At 44.0% G+C, this 24,211-nt stretch overlaps 1 protein-coding gene across 4 annotated transcripts in view; it reads left to right on the top strand.

Annotated features, from left to right (window-relative positions):
• The window catches only part of IQGAP2 (IQ motif containing GTPase activating protein 2), a 902,890-nt gene that overhangs the window by 720,457 nt on the left and 158,222 nt on the right, over window positions 1-24,211 (top strand). For all 4 annotated transcript variants that reach the window (XM_069223623.1, XM_069223606.1, XM_069223596.1 and 1 more), the window contains 4 exons: window positions 8,476-8,547; window positions 8,760-8,829; window positions 11,357-11,565; window positions 11,825-11,974. In XM_069223623.1, coding sequence (XP_069079724.1) covers window positions 8,476-8,547; window positions 8,760-8,829; window positions 11,357-11,565; window positions 11,825-11,974 — 501 coding nt within the window. The remainder of the gene's footprint in view (window positions 1-8,475; window positions 8,548-8,759; window positions 8,830-11,356; window positions 11,566-11,824; window positions 11,975-24,211) is intronic.

The following is a 24,211-nucleotide window of genomic DNA, read 5'->3' as shown; positions in this document are numbered from 1 at the left end:
GGTATCCTCGGACGCAATAAAATCGTTGACAGATGCGCCCTCCAGCCATGGCAGGTGATGTATCAACCTGAACTCACCCGGGGCCTTCTTCGGCACCACTCCCAACGGGGATATCATCAGAGTTTGGCTCGGCCACTCGTAGAAAGGCCCTGCAATTCTGCCCAATGACACTTCCTTCTCCAACTTACTCCTAACCACTTGTGGCAATTCTTTTGCAAACGCAAATTGTCTGCCCATCACTTCCTACGTGGACCTTGGTAGTTGACCTTAAACCCTCCTGGAAACCTTCTGCTAACTTAATTGCCGTAGCTCTATCCGGATATTTTTGCAGCCATGGTATGAGGAAATCTAACTTAACTGGCGTAGGCCCCCTTTGGAGCAGGAGGGCCCTGTGTGCCTCTGCCACTGGATGCTCTCCATTGTTCGGCTGGACTGGAGAGCGAAAAACATTGTGTGACTGGGTGACGGCCCCCGCATTTAGAGCAATTGTGTTTAAATTTACAAGGCTGTCTGGAACAGAAGCCCTTGTTGAAGTTCCAGCAAGCTCCCGTCGAGTTCGTCGAGGTTCTCTGTCCCACGCCCGCCCCCCCCAGAGCGGGACGTGCCTAAAAAAGGCTTGTAAACCACCAGCAGCCCGCTGGCCGTGTGAGTCGATGCTGTGGATTGCGATGATGCCATCCATTGCATCCATAATTCTTGGTCAACAACAACACCCCAAGGCTTGTCGGGATTAATACTCACTCTGGCCCTGAACTCCTCATCATAACTTAGCCAGGCAAAACCCCCAAAGTGCATTTGTGCCTTCCTGATGATGTCCATATACTTAAAGAGTGCTATGGCCCTGTCAGGATATTTTTCGCAATATGTCCTTGAGAAAATCAAGAATGCAGATGTCCAATTATCCATTGTAATTGGTACCCTTGGCCTACGGGCTAACTCCCACTCTTCCTCCTTGGAGCCCTCCTTGGCTTGTATGTCCCTATGCAGGAGTTTTAAAACGTCTACATACTTGTGTCTCCATATTCTTGACTTTGTCTTTTCTGCCACATGTGAACCCAAGGGTATCGCTAATCCCATGTAGGGAAGCCTCTTCTTGTGCTCTCCACTTTCTTTCTCCTCTACCCCTGCATTTTCCCCTGTTACCTTGGCCCCGCTCCCACCTTCGGTTGAAGCACTGCCCTGCAGCTCCTTGCCCTTCTCACCTCCCAGAGTGTCTTTGACCGATGGTGTGTCAAGGATGGAACAGTCACCTACCCAAATGGACTTCCGTCCTTGAGCCTCCCCACCCACCATGTCATCCCCCCAAACCGACCACCATTGTCCTTTACCTCTTCCTTGTGTTCCCACCGGCCGTGACACCTTCTGTGTTCCTCTGCCACGTGTGTTTCCTTGCCTCCCTTCATGTTGTTCTCCGCTGATAACTCGGTCCTGCAAAAAAGAAGCGGAAAGAGGGGTTGCGCCGCTCCTGCGTCCTCTTCTCCTCCCCTTCCTGCTGCTCACCTCTGCCTCTCTAATCTCCCCGTCTTCCCATTCATCCAGTTCCTCCTCATAGTTGAGCTCCAACACATCTTCTTCAACCACCTCCAACCTCTTATCAACATCACCACTCGTCATCATGTAGTTAGCTGAAACATCGTCTAGACCATCATGGCGCCCACCATCTCTGTGAAACCCCCGATCCTGTGGAGTAGAGAAGGCCACCGATGACCCCTCTAGCGCTTCAGACCAACGTGCTGGGGCCGTGTTGCGCCCCGTCGGCATCGCCTTCTTTCTGCCAGCCTCTTGCGTTGGCATTGACTTTCCGCACCACTCGGGGCCATGTGCGCCACTGGCTCCCATTGTGCTACTGAGCCCACAGGCCGCACCAGCCTCCTGTCCCCTACCACTCAGTACCCAGACCTAGCTACCCTTGCTAGCTTCCTGTTGTAGATTTCCTGGACCCCCTGCGCTCTCCGCTGGTCTCTTTAGTTGCCGGTCGTATGGCGCGGCCACCTCCCACTCCATGCACAACTGAGTCCACCTGTCTTCTGTTTCTGCCACTACGCGCCGTTGCTCTCGGATCCTGGCCTCTAAGTCCCATGCTTCGCCCATGTCTAGCCTGCTGAGCCTGTTGCCACTCTGCCCATGTCCTGCGACGGGCTCGGGGCCCCCCCCCCCGGCTTTCTTGGATTGCGCTTTGGTCCCTTTACTTTTTGCCGAGCCGCCACCCTGCTTGGGGCCCTTGCCTTTCTTTTTTGCCGGCATGGTGGCCCCGGCCGTATTGTCCCCGCCTCTAGGGAGTGACAGGTCCATGGGCGTCAGCTCTGTGCAGGTGCCTGCAGGCTCCTGGACCAATAGGTCCTATAATGGGGCCACCTCACCCCCTGGCTGTTCCAGCTGCCCTGCCGTGCCCCCTTCCTGCCCAGATGTTGCCTCCTCCTCTGTGGGCTCCGAATCGCTGGCAGGTCCCTCATCCTCACCCATTTGGCTGGAGGGGGAAGCAGTGCCACGTGTCCGCCCCACCGCCGCTTTCTTGGGCTTTTTAGCCCTATCTGGTGATGTACATGCGGCCACCACTGCCGCTACCCGGCCAGACGCGATGTGTCGGCCGCACCATTCCCACTCAGGCCTGGTCCAAAACCCCAGGCCTGAGGATATCAGCCCGGCCGGCCTCGCCTAGAATGCGAAGCGTGGCCTGTACAGCCTCCGCGTCATGGGTGTTTGCCATGGCGCCGTGCGTGGACTCCCCTGACCTGCCTGACAATAACTATAAATATAGGCCTGTACCGGCCCTAAGCAAATATATGTGCCCTGTGATCAGCGAGGGGCGCCAAAAAACGAGCCGCCGTTTTCCTAAATAAGCGCTGCCTTGTGTGCGCAGTGCTGTAACTGGCTCTCCGGCCGCCACGCGCTTGCGATAATTAAATAAAACTTCGCTGGGACGCCGCAACGCGGGCCGGCAAACAAGCGCCTGTGCGCGGCGGGTGGCGCCTCGATAAAGAGGGCACCGCCGCCTCTGCCACACGAAAAAATTGCCTGTGACCCCGACCGGGGAAACGATCCTCTCGCCTGGAGAGGTATTTTTAGATTAGCGCTCCCCCCGGCCCCGCCCGCAGAACACTTGAATAGAAGCTTCGCCGGGATGCCGCACCGCGGGCCGGCAAACAAGCACGTGTGCGCGGCGGATGGTGCCTCGATAAAGAGGGCGCCGCTGCCTCTGCCGTAAGAAAAAATAAAATAATAATTGCCTGAAGCCCTGACCAGGGAAACGATCCTCTCGCCTGGAGAGGTATTTGTGGATTAGCGCTTCCCCCGGCCCCGCCTGCTGAACACTTGCCTTAAAGACGAAAATTGAGCACCCCCCGGGGACCGGCCAAACTAACCGCGCGATGGGCTGCGCGGAAAGAGGCCAGCCCCTCCCCCCAATTCCCCTTGTATCCCCACCCTCTAAGCCCACCCCCACTTACCTTTGAGCCAATCCCGTCCTGGCTCCATCACTTCCCCCTTTCCGAAAGAGCCCGCGGAGAGAGTAGAGCGTTGCTCCTACTCTCCGCGGGCCCCTCCGTTGGCAGATAAGCTCCCTTCTGCCATCCCGCGCTCGCACTGAATCGGCATCCATGCTGTGAGGGATGCACAGCTTTTACACCTTCGGGGCTTAAGCAGTTTAATAACTTGTTTATCGGAGTCTAAGTTATTCACTTGCTATTAACCGTGTTTGTAAAACGTTGGCAAGCTAGCTTGCTTGCACCGTCCTGCGTTCTCCCTGATTCGTCAGGTACACTTTGAGGGACGCACAGCTTTTTAAGCAGAGGAACACTCCCGGGGGCTCATGTAGTCTGATGAGATAAGAAAAATATCTTTTTCTGAGCGAAACTTCGCTCGTTTGATAGTTACCACGCACTGTCTGGGCAAGGGACTGCATGACATAGTACTTCCACCGTGTATGCTTCTGGGTAACACGTGGTTTACGTTTCCCAGTCCACTATTCCAACAGCGCGGCTACCAAGAGTCTGGAACTCGTTTCACTGCTGAATCAACAGGCCTTCATTACCACGCACAGAAGAATATACTTGGATACATTTACTAACATGGAGATGATTGGCACTTTTTCTTCACACTGGATGAGGTTTTACTTTGAGTGTACTAATAATCTCTTACTATTTTTGCCTGCCACCACAGTCCTGAGGACGTCCACTTCTGTTTGCTAGAACATAGATCCCGAAATGCATCAAAGCTGTTGTATAATTAAGTTATGATACGTACAGAAGAGACAACACCATATTGAGGATGGTGATGAATGGTTGCACATTTGCACATATCCACAATTGAATATGTTTAGAGAATGTATAAAAACCTACTTGGAAAATTCACTGATGAAGCATACTAATCATTTCGCAGAAGTGGAAGAAAGTTTCAATCCTGTTTTGATTTTCACCGTTCTGCACCCAGAAAGGAGACCTCGCAATAGACGCTCCTTAACCACGCAACAGTTCAGTAAAATAAGCTGAGACATGAGTTTTACCAGTTTTTTTTTTTTTTTTTATAAATCGCTTATTTAAAACCACGGATGTTTTACAGAAACAAATCAGAATGCTTACTGTGAAGGACTAGTTTTGCTGCACGTCTGGTGGGTTATTTTTGTAAAGTATAGATTATAATTGGTGCAGTTTTGACATTTATTCCAGTTTTCCTGAAGATTGTTTTGCAGTTCTTCGAAATTAATCGTCAGTGTCCTTCTACTGGCCACAGGTACTTTTTATTTATATTAGACCTGCACTTTTAAGGAGTGCATGTGTCTGCAGTCTCTTGGTGACCCCCTTCACCCGCCATTGTTTTCAAACCACCGCCTCCTCCTTCTTCGATCATTCACAAAAGCCATGTGATCCTCATTTGTGCTTTTAGCTTCACTAAATAACAACTTCCTAAATGTTCATTGCGCCGTCCGAAACATTTTAATCTTAATTTTGAGTTGGCCAACCATTTCATTATCAGGGAACTTTCACAACTATGACAGGTTGCGAGCCATGCCCCCTGAAAAATTCCTGGTAACAGTACAGTGTGTTTATGGTTCAAAAGTATGACGCCGGTAGTTTGTGAGTGAAAATTGTGCACTGAACAAAAGTCAACGTCACTGGTTTTATTAGTGTTTGGAATGCACATACCACCAATTGATGCTCGCTTATAACTGGGCAGAAACCACCTGAGCCTCCAGACCACTGTTCCTTGCCACATTTTACTTACGTCTGGTCCTCAGAGATGAAATCCCACCCCCTCACACTTTCATGTCCAAAGGGTCAGTGCTTTGAAGGAACCCTTTATTATGACTTGTAGGGCACAACACTTCATGGTAACACTTCAATTCCCAAAATGCACTCTGGCATGAGTTTTAAGCAAAGATTACACAAAAGGTTTTTAAGAAGTGAGCTGAAAAAGAAGCAGCGATTAATTGGTACAGGAAATGAGGGGCACTATGGGGGAAGCAGAGAGCCGCTTTATTCTTTGTAGAGGAGGAACTGGGTCTATTGAAAAGGTACCCTGTGAGCATGGACCTTTCTATGCCATTTGCACAATATCTTTTTCAGTCCTAGCCTATCCATATCTTTTTAAAAAAATCTTTAAACCATGTTGTACAACAGCTAGTACGGCTGTGCCGCATGTCTATGCATTGACTGTGTCACGCTGCTTTTCTTTAAATTTAAGACATGCTGCACAACAGATGTGTAACATATCTAAAAAGCACTGACAAAAACAAGAGTTCACAGAGGCGAAACCTGTTGGCTTTGTCAATGCTTATTTCAGTTCAGCACAGACGCATTCTGAAACCTCCTGATGCCTTTTTTTGCCCCCCTCTAAGCCCCCTCACCTCCATCAATTGCAGACTCACGAGCCACTTTTCCCTCCTGAAAAACCTGCCACATATTTTGTTTGGAGCTCGAGAGGCAACCAACATACCAGCTGAGTGACCGTACGACATCAGCACAACTTTAGGCAAGTTCCTCTACCCATCCTGAACCATAAACACATTGTTACCCACATCTCCTGCAAGTTCTATTCTCGGCAGTTCTGTTACAGCCCTAGCAATCTTTCTAAATCCATTGTGCCCTGCATCTGTTGATTAAGATCCCTTCCTCGTCTCCGCTGTCCAAGAACACCAAAGTGGAAGATCATACTAGTTCAAAAACATACAAGGAGTGCACCCCTTCAAGGGAGAAATTAGAGCACCGTAATAGTCGGAATTGTCTAGGGAAGAAATGAACTACCAAAACGATTTTTTTCTAAACTACAAAGCTGCGAGGTAGGTAAATGAAGGCACTATGTCATGTATTCTGATATAATGGCATTTTTTTTAAAGGCGCTCTCTTTCTCTTCTCTGCGTGTACTGGAGCCTGTTCTCCGTCATGCCGAACATACATCAAGTTACTTGAGACAGCTTTCCCTCCTATGTCATATCCTGTGTTTCCAGGAGACAGGAACCAGTGTCCGGGAAGCGCGCACAGTCTCATAACTTCCAGCTGTTTGTTTTACACGGCGTGAAACCTTGACACCTTCCTTGCAACTCGTCTCCCTCACTCTGACCTGCTCTGACAGCCCACTTCTCTTCAGCTCTGTATTCTCTCTGGCAGCACCACACCGGGGTTGACGTGGGCGGACTAACCATCCCAACATTACTCTGGTTGGTCTTTTTTCTGTGTGGGCATGATCCTAATCCTAATCCGGCATTTTAATGAGCGTTCGCTTTCCAATATGCATGACGGTTGTTCTGATGGATGTGTCTTTATGTCTAATGATGGTAGCAAAATAACAGTTGCAGGTCAGCTGGTGTATCCCTAGGTTAGGCCCAAAATTTGCAAGTGAATTAAGTAGGAAGCTGCAGAATTTAATGTTTTCCTCGCCATCATTTTCGTGTGCGCTCTATTATTGGGACAGTCTTGTTGCCAAGTGTTGAAAAGTCATAGATGACTGTTCTATGTAATGCAGGAAAATATAGATTTTTTTTTTTTGGCAAAAGCTTCTACTCGCAGGAGCTCCCTCACAACTGTAACTTATGCTTTTGCCCCGTAATGCTATTCAAAATGGTCAGATCAGCCGGACACATGCACTGGCAACAACTTTCATCCTACGCTTTTTTTTATTTTTTCTGGTTGACCTCGTTTTTTACCCTAATGGTCTCAACATCATCGAACCCGCTACAGGTCCTCCATGTTCATTCTTCAAATAACATATGCTGTATGAAAACTGTGTGTTCTGTTCGTATGAGGTCATAGCGCATGATGGTGGTTGCTGCATTAGGTGTAAGGTCATCTCTACTTTGCTTCAATTGGAGCGTTCCTGGGGACCTGAGATAGAGAGACCATCTTATGTAGATCGATGCTTTGACTGCAGTGCACATTGACCAGCAACACAAGATGAATGAAACCAGCTTGTCTGTCTATGGAGAGCCAGGTGATTTTCTGCCCAGCAACCAAGCAACCCCATTTAGGATGTCTGGTTTTTGTCTCCTCAATCCACATGCCTGTGATTATTTACTACTCCAACTTACTTTAGTGTAGAAAGCCAGCAAAGATACTCCTGTCTGTAGATGGGGGAGAGGAATATAAAGTAATGCACCTATTGCCTCTGGTTTAGGAATACTACCAACACGTACCGTCTGGAGTGCCTTGTTTTAAGTATCCTACATTTTATTTTAGAAACGTTATTTTTGAATATAAAGTTCTGACTGGGCAGTGGAGTTTATTCTGTACTAGTACTATGTCATGCTGCGCCTGCATTCTTCACCCACCACCATCTCCTAGGGCTAGGCTTTGCCTACTTGTTGAGTCTGCCATTCAAGAGCCAAGAAACTGAGTACCTGTCAGTCCAACTGGAGCACAATAGCACCCAAATCCACAGGACACCAATTCGAATACATATGACGTGTATCGCTCAATAACTTTTGGCTGCTGTAGAAACTGGAAAAATGGCCTCATACAAAGGCCTATGGGGACAACTCTGGTGTGGGAAAGCATGTCTACCCAGACAAGTGCCACCTCAGTGCTGCAGAACAGTGGTTTCACCACTCCAGTGCTAGCTGCGTGCTGTGCTGATGTGCTTTTCATGCCCAGTGACAGCATACAGTAGTGGCGATGTTTTGATGGACACCTGCCAAGCAGGAAATGGACAGCAGGGGGCGGGCATTATATAATAGCACCCTAATGACACCATGCAAATGAGTGAAGTCACTCCCCTTGGATTTCCTGCACTCACCATGTTTTATCGCAGACAAGTGTCACTGCATAAATTAGGTATGTGATGGATAGTAGCTGAAAGTTAGTAGTGATCTTGGGTTCGTGCACATGGCACGTGAATTTCACAGGTTTATATATCACATTTTTGACACAAGTCTTATGTTTGTTTTTAAATGCACCTCTTGTCCGTCTCACTTTTAAATTCTATCACACGTTGTTTATCAATAAATGACTTGATTGCTGCGTACATTTTTTTTTTAACTTCTTTTAGATTCAGTCATGGATAAGAATGAGACTAGCAAGAAAAAAATATCAGGAAAGGTTACAGTATTTCAAGGACCATGTAAGTATTCATTCTTATTTGAACAGATGGTGCAATTGTTGATATGCAAAGAAAGTTGAATTTCTTCCGTACCACTACGTCCTCGTTAATGTTTTTCTTTCGACATTAACAATTTTTGAGTAGTATGTTTTCGGGGCTCTGCTTAAGTTAGTCATTTTTCGCCTTGCACCAAATCACTTATTTATTTAAGTTTTGTATTTTGATTCAATCAGAATGAAGAAATCGTGAAAATACAAGCGTTCCTCAAAGCAAACAAGGCAAGAGAGGATTATCGGACTCTTAGTAAGTTAAAATATGACTTTTTAATTCTATTTAATTTTGATATTCATTTAATATTCCTCGAATCTAGATAGCTAACTGTTTACAATAAGTGATTAATAAGCTTATAAACTAAAATAAGCATTGCATTTTTCTGTCCTACTTCACCTATTTCATACAAAGTGCGGGGACAGAGTGTTATAATTGAACGCCGTAGCCAAAGCATATTCTTATGTGCTGTATCTCACAGCTCTTCATGTTCCAGAAGGCCACTGTTCATAAATGCCAAGGTAGGAGTGTTGCATTTGGACAGTGGCGTCCTGTTTGTGCTTGAACCGGGATTATAACCTAGCTGCAAGTTACACTCCTGAGGTTTTTGTATGCACAATGGTTGCAGATAGCGTAGTCCAAATCCTCCGTAGGCAGCTGGTGCTAGCAAGAACTGGCAGTCAACAGATCTAGCTGTAATGTGCCAGACATGTAAACACGGGCATTAACAAATGTTGTTTGTACGTGGTGCATTCTCAAATGGTGTTTTTCACATTAAAAGGCTGCCCAGCTGGGTTTGCCGATGCTAGGAAAAAGTATCAGAAAAGGCTTGCTTTCTCTATGCAGTGCAAATAAGAGATAAAGAATTGAATGCAGCAAGCATTATGACGATTGACTCCTACTTTTCAAATGTAAAATAGTCCCTCGTGTATTCCAGTGGAAGCACTCCATGAAAGGCAGAATGATACACTAAGTAGCTAGTAATGTGAGGTGAGACAGTAACACTTGCCTGGGTGGTGCTAAAGCATTCTGTCAAGCCAGGGCTAAAAAGGAGTCTCCGCACCCAGTAATAGGAGAAAAAAATGTGATGTATAGACCTCAGAATCGGGTGGATGTTTCAAGCCTGGTAAATCTCAGCAAACTGAAACCACCAAGAATTAACATTTACTGGGTATACAGTTTGCACACACTATGAACAAATGGTCGAATAGAAGTTGTGACACAGGCCTGAACAGTATCTGTCTATATGTAGAAGTTTATGGGGCAAGTTTGGTGGTTTAGTCCCTTGTGGATGACCTTGTGTTTATTATTTGCAGTTATTTCAGAATAAGGACCTTATCTTTGCCTCTACTTGTTAATTGTATTTTGCCTGTGTTGTCTAATCTAAACCAAACAAGCATTCTTCACATCCTGCATCCCTTCATATTGTACTACTTGAGCCTGCTTTGCAGACATGTATTATGGGTAAAGACTGTACATCCTTTTCTTGGTTGTGGAAAGCTGTCTTCTGCCAGAAGGGACACATGCAGTATGCAGTGTTCACTACCAGCACCTCAGTTTCCTTTTCTCTTTCATCATGAAGTGTACGATCAATAGCCCCTGCTAAGACTACCTCCATCTCCATTGCTGCAGCAAAGTAGTTAGAGCCTCTGCGTTATCATGGCCTGGCTACTAAATAATGTTTATATAAACCATGTACAAACTGTATACAAAACCAAACATTCATAATGAACACGGGCCTAGATGGCCAATACCCTATCATGCCTGCCCTGAAGGATACTTTCTTGTCCCTAAACTTCATTTTAATGCACTACTTTGTGAAGAAAGTACACCAAGTATGTGTAACCAGTTGGGTGTGTCATCTGGTTTCCCACTGCATGTTTATTTTACATCCCTTGCAAAATAAATATGAAGAACTGCAAACCAGAACATGTTAGTGACATGTGGTCTCCTTATAGGTATGCTGTATGAAGATTTGTGATTGCTTTGCTTTCAGACATGAGCTTGTGTAAACACACTGCTACAAATGTGCAAGGTCATCCATGACTGCGCAGTTCACATACGCAGCAATTATCACTTTTGTTTTGCGTCCTTCTAGATCTCAAATCCACAGTTTGCTTTGTTTTCAAAATCACACTGACCAAACGAGCATACAACAGTGTGCACAACTTCCCTTGCCCAAACATTAGTCTGTTGGAGTCAATTAAACTCCAATCCACGATGAAAAATGGAGAATAAGCACAGGCCCTTGTGATATCACAGGTCTCTCGTCATTCATCTCCTTCGCTAATGCAAAACTTAAAATATGCTATTTAGATAATTCTGTCATGTTAAGATCCTGGATGTCACAGTTTGAAGGGGCATCTGTCATGTGCCTTTGGGGGTCCAGCTTACCCTTGTTCTGTAAACTGGTGCTGAGTAAAAGATGGATGGAATAATGAAACGGAAGAACGTTCTGTTTGCATTGTTGAAAATAAATGGGAGTTTAAAAAGTCGGTACAATAAATTCATCATGCCTGTGAGATTAAAGTCTGAAACTTGTGCAAGTCAATTTTAGTACATTAAGAGTGAGGAATCAGGAATTGATCCAGTGTGTTGTTCATTGACTCCTTTACAGTTATCAAGGACCACTCTTCTAAATACTGTGACATTTTGGTATCAATCCTCCTCGTGAAATAACTATATTATTTCCATCATTGACGAATGTAGAGTTAACTTAAAATAAAATGAAAAAGCACCAATCAAGGCTTAGTAAAATCTATAAACATCTAATTGTTTGCAGTCAACTCTGAAAATCCACCTTTGAATGTTGTGCGTAAGTTTGTGTACCTCCTGGACCACAGCGCTTTGGACTTCCAGGAAGAACTAGAAGTGACAAGACGGAGAGAAGAAGTGGTTACAAAAATTCGATCTAATCAGCAACTGGAGAAAGACCTGAATCTGATGGACATTAAGATTGGGCTGCTGGTAAAAAATAGGATCACACTGCAGGTCAGTGGTGTCATTTTACTTTGGGGGTACATTCAGGCGATAGGAAACAGATAGTAAAGTTAGCAAACAGTGAACAATAACGTAGGTTGATATTGCACAGAAATTTCGAGGTGAAGTGTTTGCTGTTCATTGTGGTTAACAGACATGCTTATATGGTGTGTAGCAGTTCGTACACTTCAAAATAACATAAAAATCACAAGTATTTCTTGTTTTCAGTGATGCTTCTGAATAATGTTTGACCTTGCCTTTTGCCCTGCAGGATGTAGTATCACACAGTAAGAAACTGAATAAGAAAGGCAAAGGCCAAGCTGATGAGTTGGTGAGTGGGGATAAGCAAGGCATCAAAGGGCTGAGCAAGGAAAAAAGGAAAAAGCTGGAGGCCTACCAGCATCTTTTCTACCTCTTACAGGTGAGATATACAGGATAGTGTATATTACTTTCTTGAATCCTAACTTTTATTTGTGGTGGTTCTTTCTTTCCTGTTCCACTGTTCTAATTTGGATTTCCTGACTGAAGCCACTCTCAACAGAGCCAGCGATAGTCATTGTTTAGTAATTATTCTGTTTTCCCTTCACTGCAATCTCAGTCAGTGAATGTGGGCCTAGTATTGTGTAGTAACCCAGGGAGTCTACGTTTTATCAGAGAATTGGATCACCCATTCATAAATACAGTGCTGGTACTCCAGACAATAAGGGCTTCATTACATGAAAAATTACTTTCAGCAGTGTGTTACTACTCTCATGATTACTGCCTGCTGGATTAGCCAAAATACCACTAGGAGGGGAGAAATCCACTGGGGTTAGTTTCTACTGACTGCAATGATACACAGCCAGCAAACCACATATGGTCGTACCACATAACGTGAGCAGTGGGAGCCCTAATTGAAAACAGGTCTCTACCTCATGTTGGGATAACTGCTATCTTAAATATTTGAAGAGCAGCAGTGTTGTGCCACTGTAGACATTGCTAAATGGTTGATCGTCACAGGAATTCTAAATCCATGTGCTGCATTTGGCTGGACATGTAGCAGCATGTGGTAACATCGGTAAAGGACAGAACATGCAGCAACATAGTAACAACACACAGCACAAAACACATCAACCACAGTACAGTACAGCAACATAACATTGCAATAATGCAGAAGAAAAACAAAACAGTAGAAAAAACAGCAAAACATATCACCTCGAAAAATTGCCACACAAAAATGGTCACGAACATTCTTGCCACACATTCAGTCACCATGTGCAGAGCTACTTTGAGGTATGTAGACACACCTGCACTGTAAAAGCACACTTTTGAAACATTACTAGCTCGTTACCATGGGCTATCGATCTCAATCGGTTGGTTCATCGGTGTAGCCTTATCACCTTTTTGCAACCCAATGAAACGAGCCTTAGTTGTTTGGTTAAAGGTGCTACACACTCAGTTTTTCCTCCATTATGTTCTTTCAGATGAAAGTATTTTTTCTGATATGACAAAGATCACCTAATTTGCAGCTGTGATCTCTGGGGTGTTTCTTTTCTCATTTGCCGTTTCTCACCTCCTATCGTGCTTTTTCGGTCTAGTCTTTTTCCATCAGTATGTAAATAGCTGCTGAGAGTTACTTAAACACTCATACAGTGTCCGTGTCTGCTGATGTGCTGGAGAGGCACCCAAGTGAAGCCAGTCTGTGCCTTGATGGCGCCAGGTTCCAGCCAGGCTGCATGAAGAGTGAAAGCTACTTCACCCAGTGAAGGTGAGCTCGGTCATAGAACATATGCACTTCTTTTTCTACTCACACTATTCCCACCATTGTGAAACGGGCAGCCATGCCAACGATGTCCTTCGCCCAAATGAAGCCTCCGTCTGTCCACCACTTGAAAGCTAATTTATGTACTGTGCGCTCCGCAGTCAAACATAGACCCCAAATTCTTGACCTTATTAAACAGCACAGCCTAGACCTTCTGTTTTTGACTATGACCTGTCTCTCAGAGCATAGCACCCTTACTTTGATGACCTAGTTCCAGCATTTATTTTAAATTTACAGAATAGATTGACCAGATTCTGTAGCTGAACCAAGCCAAAAGTTAAAGCCCTTGAGTAATGGGAGAGGAAACTGAGTTGTGATCAGTTAATGCATTGTGATGTTGTGCTCTTTAAAGCTGTCTCCTAAATTGGAGCAGCGCTGGGGCAATCCTGATGGATTCGAGAATGTTATTCCTGATTCTGGGTGCATGGATGATAAAGACCTGTTGTCTTTTTTTTTCTTTTTTACACTTCTTAGTCTGCAGTCTGATGTTGTCCTGGTTGCAGGTGTTCTGTGAACCACCAGGAATGGTGAGCTTGTCTGCAAGATATGCAGGGAGTGCTACCTGTAATGGCTTTGTAAATGATGCAGCTGGTTTTGAACATTTTGTGGGCCAGACAGGGGAGCTAGTGGAGTTCCATCAGGAAAGGGGTGATCTACAGGACCTGGATAAGACAAGCTGTGGCATGCAGGATACTTTGTAGGGGTGCCAATGTGGAGCCTAGTGTTGGGCATTGCCACCATCTAGATGCAAGACTACAAAGGCTTAAACAGCAGTTCTGAAGTCGCTTTCAGAAAAAAAGTTTGACTTTTTTTTTTTTTTTTTTTAAGACGAAAACTCTGCTTTTTTTTTTTTTTTTTGCAATGTGTTCCCTGGGGTACCTGTTAGTGTCCAGAGTGAATTCAAATGATCTGGCATTCAATGAGAGTTTGGACTCAAGGCAGTAAAGGTCCATGTCATTGAGACAAGTTTATACTGTGCATTGTGTGTTGATCTTGGGAAATATGAATTCTGTCTTGTTTGGGTTGAGTTTATGGTAGGTGCTGGACATCCGTGTCTGGATGATGTGCAAGCAGTGTTTGAGGAGTTGGATGTCTGATAATTTTGAACAAACATCGGCCTTTAACATGGACTGGCCTTTATGGAGCCCTGTTCTACATAAATATGGTCAACCATTCCTGTGATTGGAACCCCTTTCCCACAGCAATGCTAGCAGACATGACTTGAAATTTTTCAAATATGATCAAGCTGCCTTAGATCTTAATTTATGGAGTCACCCAAATGCTTCTCCGGCAGACTCTTAATCTCAACGGTTTGCCAGACCATTTTGGTTCCTCGCTTTTAGCGATCTTAGACAAAAAAACTACCAAACTGGGTACAAAAGCTTTCCCCCCCCCCCAAACAGAAAGAAAAATAATCTTAGTTCTCCTTTGAGCTTAAAATGTTTAAAATAGATGTCCAGAGAGCAGAGAAAAATGAAGTAGAGGCTACCCCCACCTTAATCAAAGAGACCTGAACTGCAAAAATGGCCAAATGTAAAGCTAAAATTAAAACTAAAAAAACATCCTTTTATTCAGAATCACTCACAATTGCCCCAACTGTATTAAAAAGCTCTTTCATATTGTCTCCAAGCACCAACATGATATATCCACAAAATATGAGATACTTAAATCTCAATGCTTTGTGATAACATTGCCCTTTTCTTTACAGAAAAAGATCTAAAAAATTCAGAACTGAATCTCTAATGGCCCAGTCCTAAGCCCACTTCTTCACCTGATCTCGACCCCATGCAGAGGTATGCTTAGACTCTTTTAAGCCAGTCACCCAAGAACAACTCATGCAGATCATAAACTGTAGTTGGCCTTCAGGCTGAGCCAGGTTTCTTAAAGCTGCTTCTTTTTGCAAAAGAATCTTGCTCACAGCTCAATAAAGCAGGGTTTTCCCCCAGATGTTTGGAAAGCCACTTTGGTAAAAATCTCGGCTAAAGAAACTGTCTCTATTTTCCAGCAATATGAATAATTTCCGCCTTATTTCTATGCTTTCTTACTTGGGTAAAATAATGGATAAAGTGGTCTTGTTCCAGTTGCAGGACTTTGTGGACACAGATGACCAGGACTTTGTGGACACAAATGACTTGAATGGCTGCGTTTTGGCTTGCCTGTAGTACCAAACTGGTAGCCTTATCCACCCTTGATGATTTTCTTTAGCTAACTGATGGTGGGAAAAAAGACATACTACTTCTCTTCGATCTCTCAGCTGCATTCAGCTAAATTGACTATAAGATTCTGGTTAACATGTTGGAAGCAGCTGGCATTATCAGTTTTCTCCTAGAGTTGATAAAGTCTTTCATCTCTGAGCAATCACAAGCCATTGATCTTCCACTATCCACCTCCAAAGCAAACTCTGCTAGCTGTGTTGTCCTCCATGTTTTGATCCAGCACAGGGCCCTATTTCTTTATCTGGGGTCTGTGGAACCTTTCTTCTCTGTTCCATGGGATTTAAGAGATACATTTTCCAGATTAATCAAATCAATACACACATTAAACCTCAGAGTCAAAACTAAAGTTTCAAAAGGCTTCATTAAAGACTCGAAGCCTAAGATACATAGGTGAGTCTCCAAACCATAGAATAGATACACCAAATCCCCAATTGAAAATTAAGGCATCACACAATATTAAATCGAAGCAAGGTATAAACAAGACTTCAATAGCAGCAATGCAGAGAAGCAAGAAAAGTATGTGATGTCTGGATTCAAAAATGTTATTATTTTGCCTAACCATTGAAACTAGCTTCTAAACTATTCTAATACCAAAGGAATATTTGAGAAAGGTCAGCAAACAAAACTTCAGTAGAAGATTGTGTTCAAGAGAGCTGTGGTGGCATAAAGCCCCACAGAAAGTATGAGGTCTGTACCTCAAAAGGTCTGATCTGAGCAAGGGACAAAGAGAATCTGAATCTCTCGTGTACTACAGCACACTTACATTTTAGTTCCTCCAGATGTGATGACATCATAACTGAAACTGTCATTTGAAAAACAAAACTTCAAATCAATTATAATTAACACTTCAGTCTTCAAAAGCCTTCAGCACTCAACCTTGATGCAGCTTTGCATTCAGGAATCTCAAAGGCTACAGCTGCCAAAGCCAGGATACCCCTTTCCTCCGGTAGTGCTACTCTCAGATTCTCTTATCTCTCATGTACAACAAACTCCTTGTTAGTTTTAGCACCTGCAGCTTGGGAAAAACAAGCTTTCCTGTCGAAGATTAGAACATATAAAAAGAATGCAGCCATCACTCTAACCAAGCTAAATTAAACTTGAATATACTTTAGTTCCATAATGTCTAACTAGTTGAATATAAAACAAATATAAAAAATAAAATTTCTGAAATACTTTAACCCCTTCGCTGCCAGGCATTTTCCCCTCAGGTGCCAAGCCTTTTTTGGCTGTTTGGGGCAGTTCGCACTTAGGCCCTCATAACTTTTTGTCCACATAAGCTACGCATGCCAAATTTACGTCCTTTTTTTTCCAACATCCTAGGGATTCTAGACGTACCCAGAGTTTGTGGTTCCCCTGGAGGAGACCAAGAAATTAGCCAAAATACAGCTAAAATGTTGTTTTTTAAAAATTGGGAAAAAAGGGCTGCAGAAGAAAGCATGTGTTTTTTCCCTGAAAATGGCATCAACAAAAGGTTTGCAGTGCTAAAATCACCATCTTCCCAGCTTTCAGTAACAGGCAGACGTGAATCAAAAAAACACATTTTTCAAAAACAATTTTGGCATTTTACTGGGACATAGCCCATTTTCACAATTTTTTGTGCTTTCAGCCTCCTTCCAGTTAGTGACAGAAATGGGCATGAAGCCAGTGCTGGATCCTGGACATCTAAACATTTCTGAAAAGTAGACAAAATTCTGAATTCAGCAAGGGGTAATTTCTGTAGATCCTTCAAGGTTTTCCTACAGAAAGTTTTTTTCCTACAGAAAGTAACAGCTAAAATAAAAAAATATTGAAATTGAGGTAAATAAAAAAGAGACATTTCTGTCCACGTTTTCTTCTATAACTTTTTCCAACTATGACAGATTTTTTTAAAGCAATATACTGTTACGTGTGCTGGACTCTTCTGGTTTCGAGGATATATAAGGCTTGTAGGTTCATCAAGAAGCCTAGGTACCCAGAGCCAATAAAGGAGCTGCACCTTGCAATGGGTTTTCATTGTATACCGGGTATACAGCAATTCATTTGGGGAAATATAAAGAGTGAAAAATAGGTATCAAGAAAACCTTTTTATTTCCAAAATGAGCACAAGATAAGGTGTTGAGAAGCAGTAGTTATTTGCACATCTCTGAATTCGGGGGTCCCCATACTAGCATGTGAATTAAAGAGCATTTCTCAAATAGACGTCTTTTTTACACACTGTCTTACATTTGGAAGGAAAGAATTTAGAGAAAGACAAGGGGCAATAACACTTGTTCTTCTATTCTGTGTTCCCCCAAGTCTGCCGATAAGAGTGGTATCTCACTTGTGTGGGTAGACCGAATGTCTGCAACAGGAAATGCAACATGGACACATCACAATTTTACATTGAAATCTGACGTGTTTTTTGGAAAGTGCCTAGCTGTGGATTTTGGCCTCTAGCTCGGCCGCCACCTAGGGAAACCTACCAAACCTGTGCATTTTTAAAACTAGACACCTAGAGGAACACAGGATGGGGTCAATTGTGGCGCTCTCACCAGGTTCTGGTATCCAGAATCCTTTGCAAATCTCAGAATTTCGGTGCTGCAAAGTTCTGGAATCTGAGGGGAGCCATTAATTTCCTTCCACCCAGCATTCCCACATGTCTCCCGATAAAAATTATACCTCACTTGTCTGGGTAGGCCTAGTGCCCGCAGCAGAAAACGCCCCAAAACGCAACATGGACACATCAAATTTTTACATTGACTACTGACGTGTTTTTTGGAAAGTGCCTAGCTGTGGATTCTGGTCTCTAGCTGAGCCAGCACCTAGAGAAACCTACCAAACCTGTGCTTTTTTTTAAACCAGACACCTAGGGGAACCTAGGATGCGGTATTTTGCAGTGCTCTCATCAGGTTCTATTACCCAGAATCCTTAGCAAACCTCACAATTTGGCAAAAAAAAACACCTTTTCCTCACATTTTGGTGCTGCAAAGTTCTGGAATCTGAGGGAAACCACAAACCAACTTCCACCCAGCATTCCCCCATGTCTCCCGATACAACTGGTACCTCACTTGTGTGGGTAGGCCTAGTGCCCGCGACAGGAAATGCCCCAAAACAATACATGGACACATCAAAGTTATCAAATACAAAACTACCTATTTTTGCCGGGGCACCTGCGTTTCTGGTCCTGAGTTTAGCAACCATCTAGGGAAACCTACCAAACCCAGACATTTCTGAAAACTAGACACCCGAGGGAGTCCGGGGAGGTGTGACTTGCATGGATCCCCCAGTGTTTTCTTACCCAGAATCCGCAGCAAACCTCAAATTTAGCTTAATAAAATCACATTATCCCCACATTTCTGTGTGGGATCACTGCACCCGCACAGATTTCCTAACACCCAAAGTTCCCCTCAGTCTCCCGATAAAAATGATACCTCACTTGTGTAGGTGGGCCAAGTACCTGTGACAGGGAAGAGCCAAAAACATGTCGAAACCGAGGGGGAACCAAAGCATGTCCAAAAGGGCAGTTTGAAAAAAAAAAACATCTTTAGGCTAACAAGTGGGGCAGAGTTTTTATCGGTATAGATATGACAATGCTGGGTGGTAGGAAATCTGTGGATTCCTGCAGATTCCGGAAGGTTCCATCACAAAATTGTGGGAAAAAAGTGTGATTTCAAGCAAAGTTGGAGGTTTGCAGGGCACTGTGGGTAAGAAGATGGTGTGGGTGCATGTGAAGCACACCACCCTGGACTCGCCCAGATGTTTATTTTTCAGATGTGTCTAGGTCTCGTAGATTTTTCCACATGGCAGCGTCCCAAAGTCCAAAAGGTGCAGCCCTCACCATTCCAAGTGGGACGATTTTGAGAGTTAGCCAAGCTCTCGTGGCCCAAATGTAAAACCAAAACTCAAAATAATCAAATGTCCTCTTGCTTGCCTTTGGGATAAGATCTTTTAGTGTGCTGGGGGGAGAGCTGAAAGACTGTTACCCCGTTCCATTGGGGTGGGGGCATAACCATGCCCATACTGGTTGTAGCCACCACCCCACTATATATATATTATTATTCCCTGACATCTAGTAGGCTTTCTGCCCCCCAGGGACTAGATCGGGGGTAATTGCCCTGTCTGCCCATTGGTGGGCAGAACAACTGTGTCCCCATTTATTTGGGGATACCCCCACCCAATTAAAAAAAAAAAATAATAATCTTCCCTGGTGTCTGGTGGGCTTTCTGCCCCTCATGGGGGCAGATGGGCCTTGCAAAAATAGGCCGATCTGCCCCAAGGGGGCGGCAGAAATAGCCAACAGTAATGTGCCCCCATGGGGACCGACCCTTGCTCAAGGGGCTGCCCCCCCAAACAAAGCACACAAACACACACCAATCCCTGGTTTCTAGTGGTTTCTGCCCCCCTGGGGGGCAGATTGGCCTTAGAAAAATAGGACGATCGGCCCCCAAGGTGGGCAGAAATGGCATAAAATACAATTGCCCACATTGGAGCAACCCTTGCCTAAGGGGTCACTCCCCATCTGTAAAGAAATAAAAAAATAAAAATCCCTTGAGCCTAGTGGTTTCTGCCCCCCTTGGACGCAGATCGGCCTAATTAAAATAGGCCGATCTGCCCCCCAAGGGGGCCAGAAAAGGCCTAAAAACAATTAGCCCTACCAGGAGAGCAACCCTTGCCTAAGGGGTCGCTCCCCAGGTGTAAAAAATAATTTTAAAAAAATGATCCACCCGGGGGCAGATCAGTCTAATTAAAATAGGCCGATCTGCCCCCGGGGGGGCAGAAGTGGTCTTACAAAAAATGGCCACCTTGGGGAGTGACCCTTGCCCAAGGGGTCGCTCCCCTCATGCCAATTTCAAAACAAATATCATTGGTGTCTAATGGGCATTTCTGCAGCCCCATTGCTTTATGATCGGGCTGCTGAAATGCTCAGAAAGACATGACATGAAAGGAAAGGAAAGGAAAGGCTTTTCCATTCCTTTCATATCTCTCTGTCTTCTTCGCCCCCGATCAGAAGAGAAATGCAAGCATTTCCCTTCGATCGCACTGGAAGATGGGGGCGACCTCTGAAGAGGTCAACACGTGATCATGCGCAGACATCATCAGACGTCACTGGGAGGGGAGGGGCTTTGGGGGTGGAAAGGGAAGCAGTTCCCCTTCCATCCATGTCTAGGGGAGGAGGGTGGGAGGCCCTAGGGGAGTGCTAACTCTTCCCACGAGGGTCTGGTGCAGGATGTAACTGTTACATCCGAGCGGTGCTGCAGAGAACGTAACCGTTAACGTCCGGGGCACCTAAGGGGTTAACATGGACATTTCTTGCAAATGAGTCTTAAATGTGGCCTACGTAAAACTTTGACTTCATTGTGCACTTTTACTAATACATTTCAGTGCACTGTGTTTAACAATTCGTTTTACACGTTCCCAAAAAAATAACCACCCCTTCTTCCCATATTTTAAGAAGCATAATGGTGCAGCCAGGTTATGCTGCTTCAGTTTCAACCTTTCCCCCTTTCTTTGTGACATGTACTTGAGGTCCCTAGCTGAATGAATCCATCAGATGGGCCCTCACTTTTGCATATAGACTGATGACACTCAGCTTATTTTCAGTTTTCCTGGCCTAGAGGACCCGTCCAGCCAAGTCCCTATACCTCTAACTGAAGTCCTCACAATTGTATTGTGGTGGATGGCCAACCTTTTACTCAGACTTAACCCTGCTTTTATGGATTCTCTGGGGGTAATTGATTGCAACAAAAATATGTGGGCAAATATAATGGGCAATCCCTTTAGCGGATGGGGTGCAGTTTGGTAGTCCTTCTCGATAACACTCCGTTCTTAGAAGCGCAGTGCATCAATATGGCTTGTATGCATTTCAATCAGACATGCATCCTCTAAAGGATCCTTCCCTTTATCGAGGCCACTCTCCACATCACATTATTTAATGCTCTCATCTAGTCCCTTTGTGACTATGTGAACTTCACCTGCTTAGCATCCCTCGATACAATCCTCCACCTGCTACAACTAATTTAAAATATGGCTCCCAGAGTACTTAGAGGGACAGCAAGCAGAGACCACATTTCCTCAGTACTGAGATCTTTACACTGGCTGTCTATTTGATCGCAGATAGCTGTTAAGGCCTTGACAATTTTACACAAGGCTGCATATCTTAGTCTGGCTAACAGATTCTCTTAACCAACCTATGCACTTACATGTTGCTAATTGAAGGGAAAGCTGGGACAATATGGTGTCCAGCGGTGTGGATAGGTTTGGTAACATAATGGACCAGGCCCAGGTTTCAGAGGTTTTCTAGAAGAGCCATAGAGTTTGGTTCAGTACAGCCTAAAAATAAATAAATAACGTAGCATAACACATTAAGGGGGTAAAGGTGTTTATACAAGGCACTGCCTTGTTTACTACGAAAGACATAAAATGGCGCCAGTCAAAGTTGTGATTCTGCCCACACTCCCAAGCCTTCATTAGCCAAAGAAAGTAATATTTACTGCTGGTTGATAAAAATACAATTAAAAATATATTGCATTTTCTGCATCTGCAAAAGGTCCCCTGCAGTAAAAAATATATATATATATATATATTCATAATTGCCTGAGTGTTTACTGACATACATAACTAAAGTTTTCTGCAGTGGAAGCTGGTTATTAACTTTACTCATTTTAAGCTCGGAGATTGACAAATGCAATACTTTTTTAAAGTATTATTTCTGTGTTGGGGCTTTCTGGCATTAATCTATTTAACACTGAAGGCAATGTAAGCACCAACAGTAACCTTCCAAGTGTATTTAACGGATTAAGTGGTATTTGATCCTTCTTTAAAGGGTGGTGTTTACTAGTTATCACGAGTGGTATTGCTACCACCCTTTATTCACTCATGTTCTAGCTGTTTTATTGACACATCCCCTCTTTTGAGACCCAAGTACAAAGATCGTTTACAGTGAAAATGTGGGGTAACTTTTGTGTGATGGATTTAGAAGCCACTCTTTACTTTGTCTACTGCAGTATTGAGTGTGCTCGCTTCCGCCTGGACATTTTGAAATGCCTCTTTTCTCTCTAATCGCTGCTTGTAACTAGAAGGAGAATTCCTGAACTGTTGGGCACCAGCTTCAAGGTGAGCATTCACTGGATAATAATAAATAGACACAAAGCTGATAATAATACTTTGTCAGCTTGAACCACTCCTCTTTGAGAACGTAAGATGGGTGGTAACAGAACATTTCCTGATCAGATGGGACAAGACTGGAAAGTGCAGTGCCAGAGAGTGAAGAAAAAGAGACTGGAACTCTGGCACTGTTCCTACAGAAGGTGAATTGAAATACAACGAAAAATAATGTATTCTTGAGGAAAGGGTTTTGGAATAAATTAGTCTGGTTGCCTGGCATATTTCTTGTATATCACTGGAGCATATTCAGTTTGCGCTTACTAAATGGGCTCCCTAAAGATGGGTTACTATCACATTCATAAAGCTAAAATCACATAACTCTTCTTGTATACCCTTACAGTGATGTGGGCTCTAGGAAACTGTAGAGCAGGATGATCGCTCCCTAAGTTTGTTCTGATCTTCTCTACACTGCCTCTCATTATTCTGCAAATTAAACTTCCTAAGTTGTAGAAACCTTGCAAAGCTTCGCTTTCAACAATTCTGTTTAGGTTGACAACTTTTCTAGGTCTTAATTTGCCTTAGAGGTGCCTTGTGACCGACCCTCTTCTTCATTCTGATTGGCACTGTGTGGTCACACTTCTGGTTGCGCACCCTGCTGCCTCTTGACCAGGATTGCAAATCTGTAGCTTAGTGTGACATTTGACGACATTCCCCATTGCCGCCTCCCACCTGCCGTGTATTACATGGACTGTGATTTAATTCCTCATGGTGAACTGTGGCCCTGGTTCCTCCCTGCCGGCTCCTGTCACAGGTGCACTGACGTCCATACTGCTAGTGGCGGGAGCTTGCCAACCATTGTCCATTTTGGTGCAGAACTGTGTACTTGCTGCCACGGACAGCTTGTTCTCAATATTCTTTTGCTTTCTTTACTTTATATTGGAACACAATGTTATAATAATTGGGTACAAGTTGGGGAGAACACAACGATGCCAGCGAAGATGATTGGACCAATTCAAACAATACAAGATATTTAGAGGGAAGAGGCAAATAGTTTTTTACTCGTGAGAATTGAGATCTAATCAGGGATAGCTGTATAAGTGAAAAGCCAGCGATAAACAGAAAATGGCAATCACGAGAATCCCTCCTTCTAGAGATAGAAGAAGGAAGGTCTAAGCCTAGGTGCTGTTAGGCCAACGCACTGGACCATTACAGTGAAGCTGGATCATATGCCTCTGGCCTACAGAATTAGCTCTGCACAGAATCGAGTTTCCCAATTAGATATTTGTTCCTAATGTCAGACTTCAAATGTACATTAGATTTACATTGTATGGTCCACCCCCGTTTCATCACATGAGAGAATTTGTGACAAAAGAGACTGGCTATGTATGTACGTTATAGTTGAATATATTTTTTTTTATTGTTTATTGCCATTTTCATAGGTAACCAAAACAATGCAATTGAGTACAGTGGAGCATTATAACCTAAAGCAGCACCCAGTAATGTCTAGAATATCACAGCATTGCACAAAGTACAAAAAATAACATTACATATAATCCTGAGTTAGGATAATCTACAGAAC

This window comes from Pleurodeles waltl, chromosome 1_1 (genome assembly GCF_031143425.1).
Source record: "Pleurodeles waltl isolate 20211129_DDA chromosome 1_1, aPleWal1.hap1.20221129, whole genome shotgun sequence".
NCBI classification, from domain to species: Eukaryota; Metazoa; Chordata; class Amphibia; order Caudata; family Salamandridae; genus Pleurodeles; species Pleurodeles waltl.
The sequence above is the reverse complement of the archived record's forward strand: the minus strand, read 5'-3'. Positions and strand labels throughout refer to the sequence as shown.